We start from the raw sequence: 20,956 nt of genomic DNA on the forward strand, positions 1-20,956 counted from the left end.
CCCCCCCCCCCCCCCCCCATCCGCCGCTTTTCGAATTTCCACGGCCTGGCAATGCTTTGATTTTAGTCTGAGTATCATCCGTTATCCACGGATGGCTTTCGCCATGGTTACATAGAATACCCCCCCCCCCCCCCCCAGTCCTCGGCACAGATTTTCGCCACTGCGATCGGGACAGCCTCGCTTTATGTCCGACTATTACCTTTTGTTTTTACTTATTTACGTATTTATTTTTATTTTTAACAAAATGGGGGGGGGGGGAGGTGTTGGTTTTGTTGTTTGCTTTGTTTTCGCATGGTTTTCGGTGAAGCGTTATACGAAAGCCCATTAGCGCCACTATGTATATATTTAGTAATTCGTTATTACGGATTATTTAATTCGTTATTACGGATTATTAATTCGTTGTTGCGAATTACATCTGGTACTCACATGCGGAGAGCACGTGATCAGAATGCACTGAGAGCTGGATAGGGTTTAATCAAAATGCAAAATTTCGGGACCAAATCCCCAGATTGTCTTAAAGCATAGCATCATCGACCCTGATCACAGAATGGTCGGTCTTAAGTTTAGCTAGATCAGACAAAGGCAAATTTTACATTTAATCAAATTTGCGAACAAGATCAAATCAAGTATCAAATTCACACCCAAAAGACAATGGAGTGACCTCTAACATCCATTTTCTTTTTTTGTTTGTTCTGTTGGCAGCCGCAACATGGGTTGGGGGGGGGGATGTCCCTGTCCCCTCTAAAAATCGAATAGAGAATATGTTGAGAAATATGTTTTGCCCCTCTTGAAATTTTTTTAATCCGTAATAACGAATTAATAATCCGTTGTACGAATTAATAATCCGTAATAACGAATTAATAATCCGTTATAACGAATTAATAATCCGTAATAACGAATTAATAATCCGTAATAACGAATTAATAATCCGTTATAACGAATTAAATAATCCGTAATAATGAATTAATAATCCGTACCGTAATAACGAATTAAATAATCCGTAATAACGAATTAATAATCCGTAATAACGATTTAAATAATCCGTAATAACAAATTAATAATCCGTAATAACGAATTAAATAATCCGTAATAACAAATTAATAATCCGTAATAACATATACTTGCAGTGACACTAATGGGCTTTCGTAAAGTTATCATCTGAGGGAAATTTGCTCTTTATTTACAGGCCTTTAATCAAGCGCCCTCAACGCCGGGTAGAAATGTCTGTTCTCGGACTCGGTTGAATCCGACGTTCACTTCCAATTCCGCTTGTCTCGAGTATAGTACCGGTACCAGACGAAATTGTCATACATCCAACGTACGCATTATGGCCACGACGAATGTTTGTCGAGAAAGGTAAATTATTGCATTTTCTGCTACGTTAACAGGAAAAAAAGGAGAAATTATTTTGTTAATTTAATACAAGTTTTGAACCATCTTAACCATGCATATGATTTACAATGATAGTGTAGTACCAAGGGTTTTCATTCAGTGGTACTGTCTTATTTCTTGGAAAGACCCGTCCTGCTCCGATCCGATCCTGTGCACTGAATTACACGTACTTTTGGGCGATCGTGTAGTGTAGGGCCCTGTTTTGTTTCGATCAAATTAGAGTCAAAAATGTTTTTTATTACTCAAAAATCACCTTTACAATCAAAAGCATATTTTTCTCAATTCTAAGGACACCCGTTTTGCAATTTTGAAATATTTTGGAGGGTAGATATCACGATTTTCCTGCGCGGTTTGTGCCTTGCGATGCGATTCAGCACACCGTGCGTGCTCACGATACATGGCGCGGTGATCGCCATCTTTATTTGCGGGTTTGCATGTTGTCGCCGCGCTGTCATCATCATTTTACCCCCAAATTCCCTAAAAAAAATCAAAACCCTGCCCTCTTTATATGACCTACCTGTTTATTGAGAATGTCAGTTGTCACCAACTAGTTTGGTCGGTCTAATAATTTTAAAGTGGATTTTGTTCCATAGGAATCGGGCCCTACAGTACACTACACGATCGCCACACTTTTGTCTTAGGCTTAGCCCCATAAATGTGGCCAATTTACTGGACTACCTCCGTAAATAAAGGCCACACTTGAAACATGTACAAAAACATGTAGAACTTTGTCAAATTTTGATTTTCACATTCAGGCTTAGTTTGTAATTTATTTTTGCTTAAGAAGCATACTCATCCTCTTTATAGGCTAATCAGAAAGTGCTGCCTTTTTCAGATGTCTATTTTTCGTAATTCCACTACCCACTTTAGTACCTTCCCGTCAATTCCACATGCGCTTAGTTTCGATATTAACCTCTTGTGGGGAACTGTATCAAAGGCTTTGGCATAGTCCAAGTAGATCACATCCACTCCACAGTCTTCATCCAAGCTCTTACTAAGTCTTTAGTGATGTCCTCCAGGGTGTCAAGAAGGTTTGTCATGCATGACCTACCAGAGGTAAATCCGTGTTGGTCTTTGGATAAGAGCTCATACCTTGAGATATGGCTGAGAATTGAGTCTCTAACTAAGGACTCCATCACTTTGCATGGAACACTGGTAAGGCTTATTGGGCGGTAGTTTCCAGCTTGGCTCTTGGATCCTTTCTTAGAGATAGGAACAACCTTTGCACGTCTCCAGTCTTCTGGGATGGTTTCTTCTGCAATCGATTTCTTAAAGAGAAGATACAGAGGCGTTGCCATTTCCATACTGCACTCTCTCAAGACTTGAGGATGGATCTTGTCCATTCCTGGTCACTTGTCTGGTTTGAGATCTGCAAGCTTCCTTATGACATCATCTAGGGTAAAGCTAGCTTGTACCAGGTCTTCCATGTCTGTCCTACGAGGCTGGAGTCTTGGAGGCTCCGCTTCGGGTTCTCTGGTGTGCACACTGTTGAAGAAATCGTTCAAGCTGAGATATCCCAGCTCTCACTTTCTGCTTCGATCTTACATAGCTATAGAAAGCTTGGGCTTCTTCTTGAATTCTTTCATCAATCTCCTTTCGTGGTCTGCCTGTGCACTTCTAACAATTTTCTTGGTCTGGTTGCTCTGTCTTGCACTCTACATTATCCTTATGCACTTATGCACAAAGTGACAAACCCTATGAGACAGCACTGAAAAATTCCAAGTGGTTTTTTTTTTCAGTAGGCCTAAATGTTTCAATATTTTCCATTATTGCCATTAAGTTATTGCTTTCTGATGATCGGAATTTAACATTTAAAGCTATAGTCCATCATTTGTAATTAGTGCATTTGTTCGTTTGAAGCAACAAACGTGTTCAAAATCTAATGAAGGATACTGAACAACTTACTTGATGAAGTTTCAGCTCAGCTTCAGCTGTATATTCCGAGAAAAACAGCATTCTAAGATCTCAATTTCAAATCAAAAGTTACTGAATCATGTTTTGAATTGTTTTAAATTGCAGCTATACGCGACGTCGCGCGCTGATCCGACGAATTATAACAACCGCGCGCGTGTGCGTCGTTCCAATACTTGTGCGCGCTGCGCTGAATAACAAAACGAACTACTAATTTAAATTTTCCTACGGTGCTTCTTAAGAATCACCGTTGGAATGCCTTCTTTCGTTGATTACTTCAAAATGACAGCTTCCCAGAAAGAATAATTTCACAGGAGTTTAGTCCCCTTACTATCTTTCAACCAAGTTTGTTTTTCAACAATAATTATGCCAGTTACTTTTCGGATAGCTGCAAATGATGGACTATAGCTTTAACGCAAACATTTCAAGCATTACATTTTAAAAAATCAATTCGATCCATGGGCCCTTTGGCTATGCTGTGCGCAATAGAGTAGTTCTTTTTAACATTAGTTCTTACATAATTACTGTTGTTGCAATGTAATTCTGCAACCGAAATTGAAGAATAGTTTGTCATGTAAAACCTAGTCTTATGACCCTAGTTTTCAAATTTCAACAGTATTTAGCAAGAACATACGCTTTCTCACTCTATTTTTTCCAGTTGATTCTGCACAAATCAATGAAGTTTTTTCCATTGATGATGCACCGAGCATGCAGCATGAACTAGCAGCCAAATCACAATAACCTACTTCGTCCTACCCTGTAATTTCCCTAAAATAATTAAACCCACTTTCCATGACATTCCTGTTGTAGTTACATGCAGCCAGCTAATCAGGCGAGTTCAGTAAATATAAAAGTTGAGTTTCATTCTCTTATTGAAACTGGGTTTTAACCAGTTTGCCCCGGGATTATTTTGACGTGACCGGACCGAGGCGCGTGATTGTTTTTACGAACCTCGATGCCAGACGGGTTCAGGCCGTCATCTGTGGTGGGTAGCACACCCTGATATTTCCGGCCTCGCTCTCTGCGAGATATTTCTGGCCTCGCTCGTTGCGTGTTTATCTGTTATCCATTCTGAATACCGCAAAACCTTTGTGTGTACATGTATACACGTCATCGGACATGAGCTGGTTAAATGACACTGTCGCCAGGTAGTGTGTGATGAAATATCAGACCTCGGTGCTGTGGCTGTGAAGTTTAATACGTTGCAATATCATCCCTTTAGATTGTTGTCGTCATAGAAAGGAGCAATAAACAGCGCCACAATGTGGGGGCGTTTCACCAACATAGCGCAGAATGTCCAGGACAGGTTGGACACTGTGGTCGAGAACGTCAACAAATCCATGAATGAGGAACCATCAGAAGGGGTAATGAATCTTTCGTTTAATGGGTTTTTTGGGGGGGGGGGGGGAAGGGTGTTTTTCTACATTTCGCAGGGCAATCTAGGTGTATTTTTTTTTTTCGATTTAAATTGTTCAAAATCCTTCAAAAGATTCTTCACCAGGATGTCTTTTGAAAGTTTGAAGTAAACAAAAACAATTTCTACTGGTTTTCTGCATATTGGAGAAAGTACAATGTATCCTAGCAAAATTGGACTTGAGTTTCTATAACCTTATACAGAAAATTGCATTTTGAACAATATATGCGTCTTGGATTATTAATATCTAGGAGTTTTCTCTTTTTGGAATCATGTATAGGCCCCTACATTGAAAACTGAAATCAATCAAGTTTAATTTGTACTTTTCTGCATTCAAGGATACCTCTGTCGCTTCAGGATCCGGGGACGCCAGTTTTGCCTCGGCTGCAGATGCCAGTTTTGCCAGTTCCTCAGACGCTCACGACCAGCTGAACGAACAAACCAAGCTACTGAACCAGTTGAAGGATATGATACGCCAAAAAGACAAACAACTCCTGGTAAAATATTGCTGTCTTGTGCTCAAAGAATCGAAGTTTTGCTTTGTGAAACTATTCTATAATGTTTTCTCCTCCCCTCCCCAAAAACGGTGGGGACACAAATTAGTTTGGAGATTTTTTACTCCATTCACACTGACTAGGATGAGGTACCAACATTCACTAATATCCAACCCTCGTTGGGATTGGGTCTCGGTATCATGGCGCCCCTTAGCACACAATTTGTGCGTTAACCCTCCTATGCAGATGTATACATTCAGTGCAAAGTTGTCCTTTCAGTAAAAATCAGTCAAGTGACTGTTTCTAACAGTTAAGAGTTCCCAGCCTACATAAAGCAGGATTGACTGGCTTGGACTGTTTATGTAATTTGATACAGCTGTGTTTTGACTGTAGGTGATTGATAAGCCAGCTGTGTGTGTCACTTGCCTGATTTTGTCTGCTGATTGAATTTGACTAGTCAGTAGTCACAGTGCTTGTTTGAAATATGATCCGACTGTTGGTGACTAGCCTGTGTAAAAGGCATGGCAGGGGAAGAGGATTGATTATTTTGACTGTCTATGACTGTTCAGACAGCAGGAGGGCTAATATCCATTTGTGAACAAAATCAAAGCAAATGAGTCGGGAGTTGTTGAAGCTGCTTTTGAGTGATGGGGCCTTTTTACCAGATTTGCACAGTGGAAATTTAGTCAGAATAGCCAGCATTTTCACCAAATATCTGCATAGTTTAAAATGGTAACATTGCTTATTCTTGTCGGGTCAGGATTTGAAAATATTGTGCTTAGTCAGAAATCTTTTTCCAGTAATAACAGTATTTATCCCTGTTGGAGATTACCCGTCCACACTGGAACTGGGATCAACTTAAATGCTGCAGCTCGGGCAGAAAGAGACCCTAAAGTTGACTCTTTCCCAAAATTTACTTTTACTGGGGCTCAAGTGCTCTTACAAAGGTAACTTGGACTGCTCTTTTATCTTGAACGATAGAATGTCAAGAGTAGGCAAAAGTTTGACAGTGACAACCGCAAATTTTGTTTTGACCTTCAGGAAAGCAACGCCAAGTTGTCCAAGTTCAAACTGCAGGCCAAAGCGAAGATCACATCACTGACCAATCAAATTGGAGCACTGAAGAAAGCAGGGGGAGAACCACAAGGAGACGAGGAGAGCTCAAGTGCCAAAGTAAGTCATGCAACTCTGATATTTGGTTCAAGGTGGTATAGATAACAAGTGCATTGTTGTCTGTAATTTTACTGTATCTTTATTAATGTTGTGCAAACCCGACCCGAAACTGAAACCGATCCGACCCGAAACCGACTTTGGGTCGGGTCGGGTCGGTTTGTCCATCTTTACAGTCGGGTCGGGTCGGCTTGGTTTTACATTTACATTTTTTGTCGGGTCGGTTGAGCCATCTTCTGAAAAAAAATGAAATAAACCGAAAAAAAACCCCGAAACAGTTGAGACATTCAGGTGATGCAACATTATTGACAGTCACTGTGACTGCAGCCCATTGATGTGTGGCCAATGTGCGCACTATCAAGTTCCCACGGTATTTATTTCTCCAGTTGGATCGGGACTGACAGTGAAATAGATATATTGTAACAGTTTCATGATACAGCGTCATGAAAACGTGGGTAAGGGCAGGCACAAAAAAAAGCCATTACTTTGTCCAAGCCAGATATTCTGTTGTTGTTTTTTTTTTTGGGGGGGGGGGTCGGTTTGGGTTCGTGTTGGTTTTACTGTATTATTTTTTGTCAGGTCGGGTAGGGTCGGTTTGAGGGAGTTAAGATGAGTTTTGGTTCAAATTTGGTTTAGGTCTCTAATATTTCGGGTCGGTTTGGCCTGGTCAACCAACCCAGCACCCGATCATTAATCTTTATTGTGCAGGATTTTTGTTTTTGTGTGTGGGTGATCGTCTTGTCTATTTTTTTTACTTTGGGACTGCCTTCTTAAAAAGACCAGCGCTGTGCACTCTTTATTGCATCCAAGTTATGTTGTTATTGCGTCCGAGTTTTTTTCATTGTGGGACTTAAAAAGACCAGTGCTGTGCACTCGTTTCTCTGGAATTCTGTGCTTTGTGTCAAGTCCCATAGAAACCTTTGCAGTATTTGCAGTGATCTGAAAAAAAATCTGAAACTTGAAAAAAAAAATACTTGTGGCAATCCCTTAGTGGAAGTGTTCCATCTGGCTGTTTCCATTTTGGAGACAAATGGCAATTGCACACACTATTTTAGAGACCAAAATTAGGAGAGATGAACACGTGTGCATTAAATGCTCTTTGGACCATTAGTTACTTAGTGTAGTAAAGAATTAGTTTGAAATCATCACTCAATGGAAAGATGATCACTGCTTTTTGACTGCAGTACACAGCATGTTTTTTCCATAGAGTCTTCAAAATCCATCACCTAAATTTCTGGTGGATTTTGACGGATTCAGGATACCACGCTCGCATGAAAATTGTGATGTGTGTTGTTGCATAGGATCCATATACACCAATGCATGGCGACCCCAGCACTGCATTGCCAGGATAGGTTATTTACATAATCCATTGTGTATATGCTGAGGCCTATAGCCCCAGTCACAAGCTCCCATCCAGCCAGTACATGTATGTACATGTTTGTACAGTAGGTGACACTGACAGACTTGGCAGGGTTAGTGCCAGCAGAATTACTTGACCACAAACATTGCGAAAGAGTTAAACTGTTGAGATCCTGAATCCATCAAAGTCCGCCAGTTCCGCTAGGCTTCGAATCCTGAATCCATCAAAATCCCCCAGTTTGTTCAATATGGAGGTATCCTGAATCCGCTGAAATCTCCCGAAACAGGGGGTGGATTTTGATGGATTCAGGTACGTTAGGGTTAAAGCATAGGCCCCATGCAAATCTTGAGTGAGAGATACATTCATCTACATTTTAGAAAATGTGTTAGGATTTTAATAATTGAATTGCAGACTGAGGGGCCGATGACCCAGCCAGTCGCGGCAAGCTCATCGTCCTCAAGAAGAAGCTGGAAGATCGCGAGAAAGCCCTCGCTGAGAACTCCGCACTCGTCGAGAAACTCGAAAGCTCTGTCAACGAAAAGCAACTCGTCATTGACGCTCGGGAGAAGCAGTTGGCTGAGAAGGGACGGATGATGGCAGAGATGGAGGAAGGGGAGCGCAAGATGCAGGCCGAGCTGCGTGAGAAGGAGAAAATCATCGAGAAGAGAGAGGCGGTGATTGAGGCCATGCGCAGCGGAGGGGTGGGCGGGGCGTCGGGCAGTGGGAGGATGGGAGAGGATGAAAGTGACCAGGGTACATCAGTGAGCGACTCGAGGGTGAAGGAGCTGGAGGTAAGTGTGGTAACCTTGAACTGTGCCATGTTTAAAGTTTACCAACCTGGAAATTGCCGAAATCAAGTCACTAATCCATGAGTATCTCACAAAGGTCAACACTCATGTGCAGTTGGTTCGTAACCATCCAATACTTGGTGTTTGTAGAATTTGTACCTGAGCATTTTGTATGTAAATATCACATTAATTTTGTGTACTTTGGCAAAACAGGACGGATTTTAGCAAATATGACTAGGTGCTTGGTTAACCCTTCTGCTGTTTCAACGGTCACAGACAGTAAAAAAAATCAATCCTCTTCCCCTGCCATGCCTTTTACACAGGCTAGTCACAAACAGTCAGATCATATTTCAAGCAAGCACTGCGACTAGTCAAATTCAGTCAACAGACAAAAGCAGGCAAGACGTAGGCACAGCTGGCTTATCAATCACCTACAGTCAAAGCATAGCTGTATCGAGTTACATAAACAGTCACAGCCAGTCAATCCTGCTTTATGTAGGCTGGGAGCTCTTAACCGTTGAAAGCAGTCACTTGATTGATTTTGACTGAAGGGACAACTTTACACACAATGTGTGTTTGCATAGGAGGGTTAATAGTGTTCAAACCCTGGCAACAAATAGTGTTCTAACCTTGGCAACAAGTAGTGTGTAAGATAGGGTGTATTGGAGGAACATAAGGATATTAATCATTAGGTACAGTAATAGAGAGTCCAATGTCCAAAGATATTCAGTAAAAATGGAAAATGTAGGGCTCTGGATGTTGTAACAATTTAGGCGGGTCATTTTGTCAGTTGTCTGAATTGTCTCATGATTGATGTTGATGAAGTAAGCTGTGTTTGTCAATTAGTTGTGCCTGTTAGTACTTAAACCTGGTAGATATTTGTGATAAAGTCTTTTTTAAAATTTCTGTTGCTGTGTCGTTACCATTGCCAGTTTTCGTTGTCAGTCGTTGCATTAAAAAAATAGATGACCAATTCGCCCCAACCCCAAATTTCCCAGGACCAGCTAAACGAAGAATCGTCCAGGGCTAAGGAACTGTATGCTCAGCTTGTTTACAAAGACAAGATGGTGATGGAGCAGAACGGTAAACTCCTTGAGCTCGAGCAGCGTATCCATGAATTACAAGAACATGTCAAGGATAAGAATGAGGTCGTTCGAGGGTCGCGACAAGGTCATTCAGGTTCGTTGACACCGGTGCGCTGCTCTCTGTCTGGAATTCTTCTGCACTCTGTTTGTGTTATCGGTCATGCACTTGTTCCAAGCTTTTGTCGGCCACTGTTCGTTCGAAATCTGTTGGGCTTTTTATCTAGTGAACTTTGCTCAAATATTGCTGTGGAAGGCACTTTATGTTCTCCTCTCGATTTCATGCTGTTTACAACTGCGATGTCAGTTAAATGTCACTTGCTTGTAAACATACATGTACTTATATGCTTTATTCGGGTACCTGTTTTTCATCTGTTTTTCTCTTTTTGTTTATTTGAGCACTGTCTTGTTTTGTGTTTGTAAAAATTCATGTGCAATGTCATTTTGGACCATCTGTGCACTTATGTGCTTCTAATCCTTGCAGTTCTGTGAATGTTAAATAAAAATTGGTTTTATAAAGTCCAAACTGGTAAGTTGACAGGTTGTACATGATATTGACTGACAAAAGAGTATTCACATACAGAAATGTGGAACAAGCTTAGAAATTGCGTCTACAGAACAAATTTACTTAACACTTACATAAGTATCTGTTTGCACTTCCCATTCTTGCACACCTGTCAACATACATGCACTATTGCATCTATTGCTGAGATTTTTACTCATAACTCATTGCAATGTTCACCCCAGCCATCATAACGAGCAGTTTACAAAGTGGATAATATATACAATCTGCACAGTTGTTAGAGTTGTGTTGCTGGATTTGTTTTTGCTGTTTGTGCACTTCACCTCTGGTTTAAGTTGCTGCATTTCTCTGTGGTAGTTGGTGATACTGTGACGTTGATAGATTTCACCGAGTCAGTGATAAAGGCTTAATTGTAAGTTCCATTGGGTGGGCCACCATTTTCAATTAATCCTAACCTTCCCAACTCCATCAAAATCCATCCCCCATTTGGGGGTATTATGGCAGATAAGCCATGTGTACCAAGTCCATCAAAATCCACAAGCAGTGTGGATTTCAACGGATTTGGTCCTGAAGCATTATGTGAAGCAGAGTCATTGATGGATTTTGACGGAATTGGTACTGTTTTTAGTAAAATGTCAGTAGGGTTAGGATTAATATTTTTGAACAAAACATTTTGTGAATTTCTTTCATTGAAGGTCTTACAGGCAGAGTGCAAACAGAAGGACCAGGCCATTACAGATTTCAACCGGGTGCTGGAAAACATGCGGGAAAAGACTGAAGGCACGGATGAGAAAATCAGCCAGCTGACTACAGAGCTTGAGCAGCGAGATGCTGCACTTAACGCGGAGAGGGAACGCTGGGAAGCAGCAGAGAAACAGGAACTGGTACGCACTCACCAGGAGATGCTGGCTGAAGTCCGGACCGTGGCCAAGCAGCGGCAAGGCCAGCTGGAGATGCTACAGACGGAGCACAGGAGAGAGATGTCCCAGCTGGTGGGCAAGTCCAACGACGCAGCCACCAAGGCACTGGAGAGGAGATGCCAAGAAGCCGAAGAGATCCTGTCGGGGAAAGTCCGAGTCTTGGAGATGCTGCAAGGTGAGATTGGAGAGAAGGAGAAGCTGCTCTTGGAGCAGGGGACCACTGTCAAGTCCCTGACGGAGAAACTGCAGACGTACCAGGATCAACTGGGAAACCTTCAGGAGGATTTTGCCTCCAGGCAGCAGGCTTGGAGGAACGAGAAACAAGCTCTGGAAGGACAAATTGAGGAAATCAGAGAGAAGCATGAGACTGAGTTAACAGAGAAGACAAACACCGTGACGGAATTGCAAACAAGTCTTCATCAGTATGAGACGCAGTACAAGGAAGTTTCAGACAGCCATAACAAGATCCAGTCAGACTTTGAGCAGACCCAATCTGAACTGGAGCAGAGCAAGACAGCGCTGGAACAAACCAGGACAGAACTGGTTCAAACCAGAACAGACAGGCTGGAACAGGAAAAAGCAGAAATGGAAGCAAAGCAGGCTGAGATTGATAGGCTGCAACAACAACTCAGAGACAAGGAAGAAGAGATCAGACTCAAAGATGAGGAGGTCAAGGAGTCGAACAAGAAGGCGGAGGCTAAATTCATGAAAGTCAAGGCCCAGGCCAAAGCTAAGATAAAGTCCCTTGAAGAAGACCTGGAGGAACTCAAAAAGGTAGCTGCTTGACAAATTTTCTCCTTTATCCTTTTCATTCAACTTTGTAGTTTCTTAATTATAGTCAACTTCATATCTGTCACGCCACAAAGTGATGGATCATCTATGAATTTTGTTGGAAGATGTGTCACTTTCTGGTGTCTTTCGAAATTCTTCCCTCGTTTAAAAAATCTCTGTGGTATTCATCTGTTTTCCATACCAAGCTTAAGCTTGAATTCTCTTCTACTTTTTCCTCTTCCTTTCATGTTCTTGTTTGTCTTGTCTTTCCCAAACATCACAATTTTGCCACAGGCGGATTCCATGGCAGAGGAGCTGAGTGATTTGAAACTCAAGATTGCCGAGCTTGAAGAAGAGAAGGGGAACCTGCAACTCAAGCAGATGGACTTTGACGAGAACACGGCTCAGATTGGTGAGTACACGGCTCAGAGATTGTGATGTTGCCTGAGTCACAAAAGTTTTTGTCAAAACCAGGGGTGAGATTTTTTGGGATATTTCCTGATCGATGGATTTTAAAAAAGCCTAAAACGTTTTTGTTACTGTTCTTGTTCTTTTTTGGTAAAACATTTGCTATGGGCAGATTTTAGGGAGTAGCTTTTTATGCAAATGAATTGTACTGTAGATAAGATAAACCCTGTATTGCTCTGGGGCTCTGCTGACACACAAATGGGGAGGGGGGATTTTTTTATTTTCCCGCTAATTTCCCCCTTAAAACTGTAATCAAAATCAGTGAATTGCAAGACAAAAATGTAATTTTGTCTGTAACAATAATAACAAGAAAATGCTTGTTATAATAAAGAATGAGCACAATTAAAACATGCATAAATAAACAATCTGCAAAATTGCTACAGAGAAGTTAGTCAGAAAAGGGTTCTTGTGTCCATTATCTTAATAGAAACTTTGAAAACAACTGTGAGTAATCTGGAGACAAAAAATGCCAGAATGTCTCAGAGGAGAAAGACGAACTTCGCAAGATGATTGAGGCCCAATCACAAGAACGGCTTGAGATAGAGTCTAAGCTGGAAGATTTGCAATCCAAGTTAGACCAGGTAAGGAAAATGGCAAGGAATTAAAAACCTACAGTTTGCTGTTGCATCCTTGGATTTCACACCTGTAGTTAGTTTTAGTCTTTGCCATTACTAACAGAAGGCTGTTTGTGACACCATTTTCAAAGGCCTGTGATCCAGAATGAAAATTGGCCATATTCTTGAAGGTAATGAACAACATTTGCTTTTGCTGTAATTTTCAGAAATGAATGGATTTTGGGGGTTAGTATTTTATAGCAAATATTGTTACTCGGACCTGTTTTTAAAGTTTTGTGTTAATAGATGCTGGAAAAACCAAAAAAAATAAAAAATAATGCTGTTCTTGTAGTCTGGTTCCCTGACCCTACTTCAGACGAACGGAGCTATTTATAGATGTTGGGGAATTGTCAGGTCAGGGAAGCAGACTAGCTGGCTTGCACCCGTTCACTGATTGCAAGCAAAATGTGGACTAACTAAATTTGGTAAATTGGGGGCAGTATTTGAAAAAAAAGTCTTTTTTTTTTTCCAACGATGATCGGGCCGACCATCGTTGGAAATTGTACAAATTCCACTTTTCTTGAAAACAGACAGCAGTACACAGCACACCAGGTGTCTTGATTTGACAGGTTGCTTAAGGCTATTATTAACTTGCAGTGAAGTAAGATATTTCATAATAATTTGGTGGTTTTGTTTTTGGATGTTTGCAAATGTTGTACATAACCTTTAATTCTGAAGGGATTTTGGACACTTGGATATATTCTGTTTGGCCATTTACTTACGGAAATGTATGTAAAAAATGACAACAGATGCAGACAAGATAACTGTCTAAAGCCAGAGGCCAATTTTGATGAGCATCTTTGCGTGGAAACTGCTGGGCACAGAGAGTATCTGCTCACAGAAGGCAGGTTACCAACCAAAATGTAATGAGATGTATAGGCTCACAACTGGTTCTCTGCTAATTTGTTGCTGGTATCATGAATTTGCTAAGCATTGTTTTCTGAACTAGACCCCTTGCACAGAGCGCCCTCACTGAGGCAAGTTTAATTTGTATTCAGTAAATGTACAGAGTGTTGACTCATGTATATATTACAGCAAGCGATTGCTCCATCTTAAAGTAAACTGAATCTTTGATGGACTCGTGTCACTTTGATAGAATCAGTTGGAGTTTGACCAGCAGCAGCGGGACAAGATGGCGGCTCTCTCGGAGGAGTTGTCCCATCTCAGAGAGAGGCTGCTGGAGGCGGAGGACGCCCGAGACGCTGAGATGAAGTCTAGGGTCAGTGTCGAGACCAAACTTGTTGAGCTGGCCGAGTTTAAGAAAAGTGCCGAAAAACTCATGGTTAGATTCAGAACAATAATAATGATGTGTGTCTGTGCAAATAGGCAGTGTGCTGTTGTCCTTGTGCATGAACCTAAAAGCTGTTGCTTTTATTAGCAGTTTTTAGCTCGCTGCTTACAACATTTCAATTAAGACTAATTAAGACTTGTGAAAAAATTAACCACTGCAGTGGCCGTCGCAATTGATACTGCTGATTTACTTGCTAACATGCTACCGCTAATTTTGATACTTGACTATTGTTGACCATTGTCTTAGAGAATTGTTTGCATATTTCATTAATTTCATGACGTCACAAGGACTGGCCTCTCAGTTAGCCAGTTTGGTATTTCAACTGTGCCTGCTTGCAATGATACGTGTATGGGTCATAGGTCATTTGGGATAATCGAATGCTCATGGAAGACGCATGAACGCGCAAGGAGACGGTCGCACAACGCTCGCATGTTAATTACGAGCAGAAAAGGTGCTCGCGTAACATCGTGGTTACAAGATCCTTGACGCTTATCCTGAATGACCTTTGGCCTGGACTAATTCATGAGATACTGAGCTGGCTTATTGCTACATCAAAGTCGTCTGCAGCGCAGAAGGTGGAAAATAATTCATTTAGTGAGCAGGCGTGGGCTTGATGCTACTCAAAATGTGACGTCATGAAATTGGGTCTATATTCAAGCGTCCAAATTTGCTGTTTGTTGATATAAAAGAAGCCACTATGGTTGGTATTATGAAAAAAAAATTGGGAGCTATGAAGCTGCTCATGAAGCCATCGATTTAGTTGCAGTTGAGCCATAACCATTAAAGCTGATGTGTTCTGTGTGTGTAGGCCATTTTGCTGAACCTGTAGCATTTTTTAAACACGAGGTGTTACCAATCAAAAACCACAAATTGAAAATTCGCTGCCTTGCTGTAGATTATGGAATGGCAAAAAGGAAAAATACAAAATTCACATACTGAAATATCTGTTAAGAGATATCTAAATTTAACTGGGCTATTTTATGGATTGCCAAATAAACATATGTTTTTTTGTGTGTTGTTAGACAAATAGCTGAAAAGGACGATCGACATATTTATGTTAATATGCAGTTTTGGTATGAATGTGGAGGGTTTAGAAGGTGGACTGTGTATTTTGGTTACCATTTCATCGATACTGCCCTCCTACAAAAACTTGTCTGAAGAACAGTCTCCCATTGTCAAGACTTGCTTGGGAGTCTACATTCAGACACACACACACACACCCACGTGTGTAAATGCCGGCAATCGTGGACGCCCCATTGTCCCTAATCCTCTTTCCTTTGTTTGTACTCTAACTTTTTAGCGACAGCTCTCATTGGTTTTGTACACGATTTGAGATCGTGGACGTTCGGTCAATCGTGGACGTTGTTGTTTGCGCCCACATTCTTTTGTACTACGTCCACGATTGCCGGTGTTTACATACTCGCACACACCAGCCACACACACCAGCCACACAGCCGAGACTTAAATGCTTAAAGAACTCCCATTCATAGGTGCCGTTTGTACTCTTATCCCCATGAGTAACAGGTTTAGCATGCACTCGGAGAATAGCACACTGCCATTTGCCCTGCTTTTGCATGGAATGAATGTTGCACATTTTTTGTTTACTAAAACAAAAAAAATCAATTATGTTATTTTCAGGGTTTGTGTTTCAGTTTTTGTTAAGCAGTCATCGACCACAGTATATCAAAATTTTAATTGAATTTGTTGAAGATGGCTGTTATAATATCAGTTTAATTTTTATTATTTAGCTGGTCAGCCTTATTTTTCATTCACTTTTTATGTTTAAGGTCCATTTTTACTAATGGGGTTTTATTTTGGCACTGTCTTGATTTTGTTCTTGTCTATCTGTAGTTCTCGTATTAACCTCATATCCACCAATGTTCAACATCTGTTTTTGTTTGGGAAAAAAAAAAATGTGTATCTCTTTTACTGTTGAAGGTATAAAATGACTGTTCTGTTGAATTGGAAAAAAAAAATAATGAGGGATTCAGTACTAGCTCTGGTAACTTATGTTTTTCTTTGGCCATTTGGTTTCTGCATGGTGTTTGATTTTGACTGATTTCGCAATGTTCCTTGTTAAAAAAATAGCCTTGGAATTCATCCTTTCTTATAAGTTGCGACTTAAATTCATGCAGTGATAAAGTTTGGATTATGGGTCATTCTATAAATTCAGGGTCCAAAGTGTGACATTTGTCCTGTCCCCGTTGCTTTGGAACTTTGTAATTTGCCGTTCAAGTGTCAATAAGAATGACTTCAAATGATTTTTAATTTATTGAGTAGGCAGTCTGCTATTCATAGTCGCTCTTGGAGGACGACTGCATTAAGGAGTGCATCCAGGATCGCAGATGTCAGATGTAACACGGATATGAAAAAAGTGGACCCAAATTTGTAGAATGACTGTTATATTCAACAGTCTCCTTATAGTGTTTACCTTCACCTACTTGACGCTTATTTTCCATTGCAGAATTGTTCTGTTTCCATCACTCTTAAGAATCTTGATTTACCTAAAAAATGTTCATTGTGTTTAAAAAATTGCTTCCTCCTACTCTTCTCTTCTTTAGGCGACACAGGAGGAGACAATCGCATCATTGAATGAGGCAAGAGATGGTCTTGAGAGGGAGCTTTCCTCGATGGAGTCGCAGCGAGACGAACTGAAGGAGGAAAAGGTTGCCATGGAGCTGAGGATGGTTCAGTTAGAGGAGGAGAAAGATAGTAAGAAGAATGTTGTCCTCTGTGGAGTTGTTGTTAGATCCATCGCAAGTCAGTTACAAGTCAATCGCAAGTCAACTCATACAATCACAAGTCAAATCACAAGGCAAAATATTTTTACCTCCGCCAAGGAGGTTATGTTTTCACCGGTGTTGGTTGGTTGGTTGGTTGGTTGGTTTGTCTGTGAACAGGATAACTCAAAAAGTTGTGGGCAGATTTTCATGAAAATCTGTGTAGGGGTGGTTCTTGGTTCAAGTACGACCTGTAGATTGTGGACATCATCTGGATGCATGATTTTTTTTAAAGGATTCTTCACCATTTGTATGTGCAAATATGCCATAGACCATGAAACTGGGGCACCCCCCCCCCCCCAAAAAGAAACTAATGGACCCGTCCATTTCTGGCCATATACTGTGACACAGTGCAAGTGACGGGCCACGTATGTTAAAGTCATTACCTGTATGTCAGCTCACCGGGTCCCTCTAGAGACCCGCGAGCGAGTCCCTGTTTTATGACCCCAATGTAAACAGTGACCCTGTAGAAATGGCACAATTCTGCTAGAAGCACAAGTTTGATAATTCTGTATTCAACAAGTGAACAATACATATCAATACAGTGTCTTTCTGCCCTTTGATTTCAGAACATGATTGAGCATTTTAAATGGTCCTCGTATTGAAAGTACTAACAATATGGCGGGGAATTGTTCAATTTTGGCGGAGGTTGCGTTCTCCGAGTGCTTTCTAGTTTCTAATTTGGTCAATTTCTTTTCAACTCACCCTGTGTGTGACCATGTGAGTGGGTACTTGTACATGGAGTCCATAACGCTTCTGTGTAGTTCAGTTGAAACTTATCCCTTCATCTTGGGATATCCCTCGATGCCAGTTTCTTAATTTGCTTCACTTCATGTTTGACAACCCTCCTAGATTTTGAGCAGCAGACAGTCCATCTCCAGGACACGGTCCAGCATCTCAAGGAGACAATGGAGAGGGAGCATCTTCCCTTGGCCGAGATGGAGCGAGAGAGGGAGGCCTTCCAGGAGCAAGTCGGACATCTCGAGAGCGGCAGGGAGGACGCACTGAAACAACTGGAGGAAGAGAAAGCGGCGAGAAGCCAACGGAGGTAGGTTCCATCCAGTCAACACTTTTATAGTTTGTAATGTGTTAATTGTATTATTTAATAATTGACTGTTGTGATGTGAGATGCGGTGTTTTTAACCCCCAAAGAGGTTGAAAACGACATATCCACATCACAACAGTCAACAATTGTTTTGCTATATCGTGTCAATAAGTAAAAAAGATAAAGGTTTTTAACTCACCACTCGAGAAATAAATTAATTGACTGCAGTTTAACCTCTTGTTTTAGATTGAGAGGTTGCAGTTCTCTCTTGAGATGCGGAGCCCTACACGCACCCCTTCACGCGCACGCAATAATTTATAGGCAACGCAGTTTACATGAGAAATTTATCTTCCGAATGTGCACATACCCATAGCTTGTTAGAGATTGTAAATGTACGAAACGCACCCATGATAAGGAGTACAATTTTGAAATTATACACATTTGAAAAGATGTTGAGATGCTTGGGAAAATGCTTAAAGATAATGTTAACAATTTATCTGACACGGTATTAGTGCTCTTTGTACGGCAGATAGGTGTGGGATTGTGCCTTTGATGATACAAGCATGGCATTTGGCACACAGAGTATGTCATGAGAAAGATATTTGGCTATAGGGCCATCGCAGATTTGTCTTTTGAAAAATATAGGTAGAATAACAAGCAATGGCAGCCATTTTGAAAATTTTGAAAATTGCTTGTTATTCTGCCTGTATGTTTTCAAAGGACAAATCTACGATGGCCCTATGGCCAAATATCTTTCTCATGACATACTCTGACTGTGTGCCAAATGCCATGCTTGTATCATTAAAGGCACAATCCCATCGCCTATTGCCGTACTAAGAGCACTAACACCTTGTTGGATAAATTTGTAACAGCCAAATATTTTTTTCTTAAGCATACTCTGAGATGTGTGCCAAATGCCACTTGTGTCATCAAAGGCAAACAACTCCCCAAATATTTCCCCTATCTGCCCCAGTATCTAGACAGTTTCACACAGAGCCATTACATAGCTAATTTGTTTCCACTTTCTCTTTCTATCAGGCTGAGTTGGAATCACTCAGAGTTTCCAAATCTGAGGTGGAGAGTGAGTACCGTGAGGTACAGCAGCAACTTGTAGATTCCAAGGCTGAGCTGGAGAGGGTGACAGGTGAAACTGAGAGGATTGAACAGGTGCTACAAGATGAGGTATGTTGGACAGACGGAGTGTTGTTAAGGGAATATACAACATTTGCAAACATCGAAAAATAAAACTACCAAGTTTTTACGAAATACGTTACTAGTATGTTGGTAAATGACAGTCTCAAGCATCTTGTAAAATATGGCACCTGGTGTGAAGTCATTTTCAAGAAAATGGTATTTTTGTAAACATTTCCAACGGTGGTGGTGGTCGGCCGACCAGTGTTGGAAAAACCTAACTATTTTCAACTACTGCTCCAAATTTACCATTTTTCAGTCCAAATTCTGTTTGCTATTGGTTACATGTTCATGGACGGGTGCAGGCCAGCTAGACTGGTTCCCTTAACTTACAATTTTCCATCATTTATAAATCGATCCATTTTATCTTTTGTGGAGTCAGGAACCAGACTACTTGAAAATTTTTGTTTTTCTTGGTTTTTCCAACCTTTTCGAACACAAAAACTTTAAAAATGTCAGTGTAACAATATTTCATCTATTATACTAACTCTCAAATAGTTCATTCTAAAAATTACAGCAAAAGCCATTTCTAAAAATTACAGCAAAAGCCAATGATGTACATTCCCTTTAATGGCATATAGGATCATTTGCATATATCCCAAAAGTAACCTACCAAATTATTGTCACAAAGTCTTACCTGGATTAACCCTAACCCCCTAGAGCCTTTTTGCTAGGAACCATCCTCAATAATCCTCCTAAATTTTGCGTTTATGTTCAAATGAAGGATACCCAGTGACTCAGTCCTTCAAAATCATCAGACAGTTCTGTCTCTAAAAATGCATTCATCCTCAATCCTCCGAAATCCTCCTCTTCTTCAAACACCATTCATCCTCAATCATTCAAAATCCTCATGTGCTTCAAACACCATTCATCCTCAATCCTCCCAAATCCTCCCAAACCACAATGAGGATTTTGGAGGATTGAGGTGGGTTAGGGTTAACTCTAACCAACCCCGACCCTTCAAAATCCAACTGCACGTTTTGTTGGAATCTGCTGGAGTGAGTAACTGCATTAGTAAATTGATTATGCTTTGCAAGGGGTCAGGCGTACCACCATAATCAGAGTCCAACACTTTGGGTGTTGATTACCATATGGTGTTGGATTTGCAGGAGTGAGAAAGATTCTAGTAAATCACTCACGGGGTTAGGGTCAAAGAGAATGCTGGTGAAATTATTGACTGATTTTTGAAATAAAGAATGGCAATAAAATCATGTCATGATCAAAAGGTTTTGTGCGTAGTTTTTCACTGTTTTATCGATATGTATAATATCCACTGAGCTGAAATGTAAACAGGTCAAGTTTTGAACGTTCTTCCTGGATTTTAAGTGGTGAAATTATAAATGAACTAAATGTATGAAAAGCAAATGATCCTATTTGCCTTTATAACAGACACTGTACAATCCAAGGCTAGATTTGATTTAATTTGCTGATTTAACTAATAATATACATTACTAAAACTGGCGATGACAGAGTTTTGCATGATAATCAATTATGTCCCTGTCTAGCCAAAAATGATTGTAAGTCCTGGTTTCGAAAGTAATTATTAGAATTTGCAAAAAGAGCATTTGATATTCACGTGACCCTGTGATGTCATTTGAGTACAAGAACAGTACAGTGGTGTATGCCTACAGTGCATGAGACCGAGGTTACTGAATGCACCATCCTTTGTGTTTTGTCACAATCTGTAATAATGGCTCCATCCAGGAAAAACATGATCATCCTTGGAATGACTATGACATGGT

General features: G+C 40.7%; 4 protein-coding genes across 4 annotated transcripts; 3 read left to right on the top strand and 1 right to left on the bottom strand.

The window, feature by feature from the left end:
* Positions 1–1,216: 1,216 nt before the first annotated feature.
* On the top strand, positions 1,217–6,481 carry LOC119740269. The gene is made up of 4 exons (XM_038215530.1): positions 1,217–1,356; positions 4,526–4,667; positions 5,056–5,214; positions 6,253–6,481. The coding sequence occupies exons 2-4, from the start codon at positions 4,566–4,568 to the stop codon at positions 6,427–6,429; spliced, it is 438 nt and encodes a 145-aa protein (XP_038071458.1). The 5' UTR covers positions 1,217–1,356; positions 4,526–4,565; the 3' UTR covers positions 6,430–6,481.
* Positions 2,352–2,690, bottom strand: LOC119740627. The gene has a single exon (XM_038215991.1). It carries the CDS (start codon positions 2,688–2,690, stop codon positions 2,352–2,354), a length of 339 nt encoding a protein of 112 aa, XP_038071919.1.
* Positions 6,482–8,040: 1,559 nt separating the features above from the next.
* On the top strand, positions 8,041–14,126 carry LOC119740628 (myosin-11-like). Its single transcript, XM_038215992.1, has 6 exons — positions 8,041–8,050; positions 8,159–8,532; positions 10,830–11,828; positions 12,120–12,237; positions 12,721–12,874; positions 14,004–14,126. Exons 1-5 carry the CDS (start codon positions 8,041–8,043, stop codon positions 12,801–12,803), a joined length of 1,584 nt encoding a protein of 527 aa, XP_038071920.1. The 3' UTR covers positions 12,804–12,874; positions 14,004–14,126.
* On the top strand, positions 14,040–20,329 carry LOC119740629 (adventurous-gliding motility protein Z-like). The gene is made up of 6 exons (XM_038215993.1): positions 14,040–14,189; positions 16,760–16,958; positions 17,831–18,026; positions 18,831–18,888; positions 19,062–19,205; positions 20,324–20,329. Exons 1-6 carry the CDS (start codon positions 14,040–14,042, stop codon positions 20,327–20,329), a joined length of 753 nt encoding a protein of 250 aa, XP_038071921.1.
* The last annotated feature ends 627 nt before the right edge of the window (positions 20,330–20,956 follow it).

This window comes from Patiria miniata, unplaced genomic scaffold (assembly GCF_015706575.1).
Source record: "Patiria miniata isolate m_02_andy unplaced genomic scaffold, ASM1570657v1 HiC_scaffold_5, whole genome shotgun sequence".
NCBI lineage: Eukaryota > Metazoa > Echinodermata > Asteroidea > Valvatida > Asterinidae > Patiria > Patiria miniata.